At 36.1% G+C, this 1,607-nt stretch overlaps 1 protein-coding gene across 1 annotated transcript in view; it reads left to right on the top strand.

Moving 5' to 3' along the window:
* The first annotated feature begins 792 nt into the window (after positions 1–792).
* LOC106813969 (F-box only protein 3-like) overlaps positions 793–1,607 on the top strand; it is a 66,200-nt gene continuing 65,385 nt past the window's right edge. Inside the window, exon 1 of the mRNA XM_014818225.1 lies at positions 793–882. Within this exon, the coding sequence (XP_014673711.1) occupies positions 794–882 (89 nt within the window). The 5' untranslated portion in view covers position 793. The remainder of the gene's footprint in view (positions 883–1,607) is intronic.

The raw sequence follows: 1,607 nt of genomic DNA, 5'->3' as shown, positions 1-1,607 counted from the left end.
ATATATATATCTATATATATAATAATAATAATAATAATAATAATAATAATAATAATAATAGTAATATATATATATACCGCACATGATAATTTCATGCTGCCATATGACGTCATTTCCTTGCTTCTTTATGTAAGAATAAATACGAGATCAACATCTCAGGTTGTCAGGCCACTAAATCCCACCACACAAGCGGCGATACCTAGAGTTACTGATCCTTACTTACATCTACAGCTGTCATGATCCTCATTATACACACACCTCATAACCTTATAATGATTAGTCTTCAAAGTCCAGTGGACCGTTTTGAAGACTGAGAGAGACATCTCACGGAGAGATTTAATCAAATTTAATGGAATATATAGGGGCCCTACACAGATCAATATTGTGGATCGCAGTCGATTTTATTTGTCCTCAATTTTATTGAACTTTATTGACTCTTATTTAATTAAAGAGGAAGGAAGAGAATTGAAAACATAGAATGACAGAAATTGACAATTTGGAATTACAGAAATCTGCTTGTGTACAGAACCAGTTCAAATATTATAATTTTGTACTTTCTATCACGTACTCTCTATCTCTCCTAAAATTCGTCTGCTCTATGTAAAATAGCAGAATATTTACGTTAATCCGCTGGGTTAATTGATTAAAGTTAGGAGCGCGTTTTTTTGTACAGTTTCTTGCTCTATGATGAATATTCCTTCTGAGGGTAGGTGTAAAAATATCGGTCAGACAACTCATAGCGCAAATATATACTCTATTGCGACCACTAGATGGCGGCACAGTTACATCCAAGATGGAATCCCCCATCATAACGTTGGATGAATTGCCTTCTGATGTTTTGATTTACATTTTATCACACGTTAGCTTCAGAGATATAGTCAGGTGGTTATCTCATAGTTCAAGTTTTAGGATATATATAATTTTATCTCTAAAATGTTTGTAACTTGTTGTCAATAGACAGAAAATTCGGTATCATGATAGCTCATTACGGACATTAGCTGCAATGACCGCTAACTGTTGTTGTTGTTGTTGTTGTTGTTGTTGTTGTTGTTGTTGTTGTTGTTGTTGTTGTTGTTGTTGTTGTTGTTAGTGCTGCTGCTGTTGGTAGTGGTGGTGGTGGTGGTGGTGATGGTGGTGCATTTGTTGTTGCTGTTATTATTGCTGCTGCTGCTGGCTGTGCCGGTGATAGTCATAGACATAGGCATAGGCACTTGAAACGTTTCAATAAAATATAATGCTAAATAAATACGAAATCGAATACTAGTAGTAGTACTACAAAATTCTTAATGTTTCTATACTCTCTTTCACCTATTATTGCCGACAGTTTCCTGTCAATTCCGTGTAAATGCTCTATGCACACACACTAACGCCGCCATTGCTCACTGTGCACAGTGACTGTTAATATATATAGCAGGTAGGAAAGCGCTCGACTCCAATCCGCTCGACACTCGATGAATTTCACACCGATTAGGCCTACAACACAAAGACAACTATTCTACTCCATCTTTGTTTCAATTTCAAAAGCAGTGTTCATTTGTTAGAAATATAGACTGTCTCTGTTTGTAACCGAGCTCTGTCACGCGAAACCACAAAACACTGGCGAAATT

This window comes from Priapulus caudatus, unplaced genomic scaffold, assembly GCF_000485595.1.
Source record: "Priapulus caudatus unplaced genomic scaffold, Priapulus_caudatus-5.0.1 Scaffold850, whole genome shotgun sequence".
Classification (NCBI taxonomy): Eukaryota; Metazoa; Priapulida; class Priapulimorpha; order Priapulimorphida; family Priapulidae; genus Priapulus; species Priapulus caudatus.
This window is presented reverse-complemented; position numbering and strand designations above follow the sequence as displayed.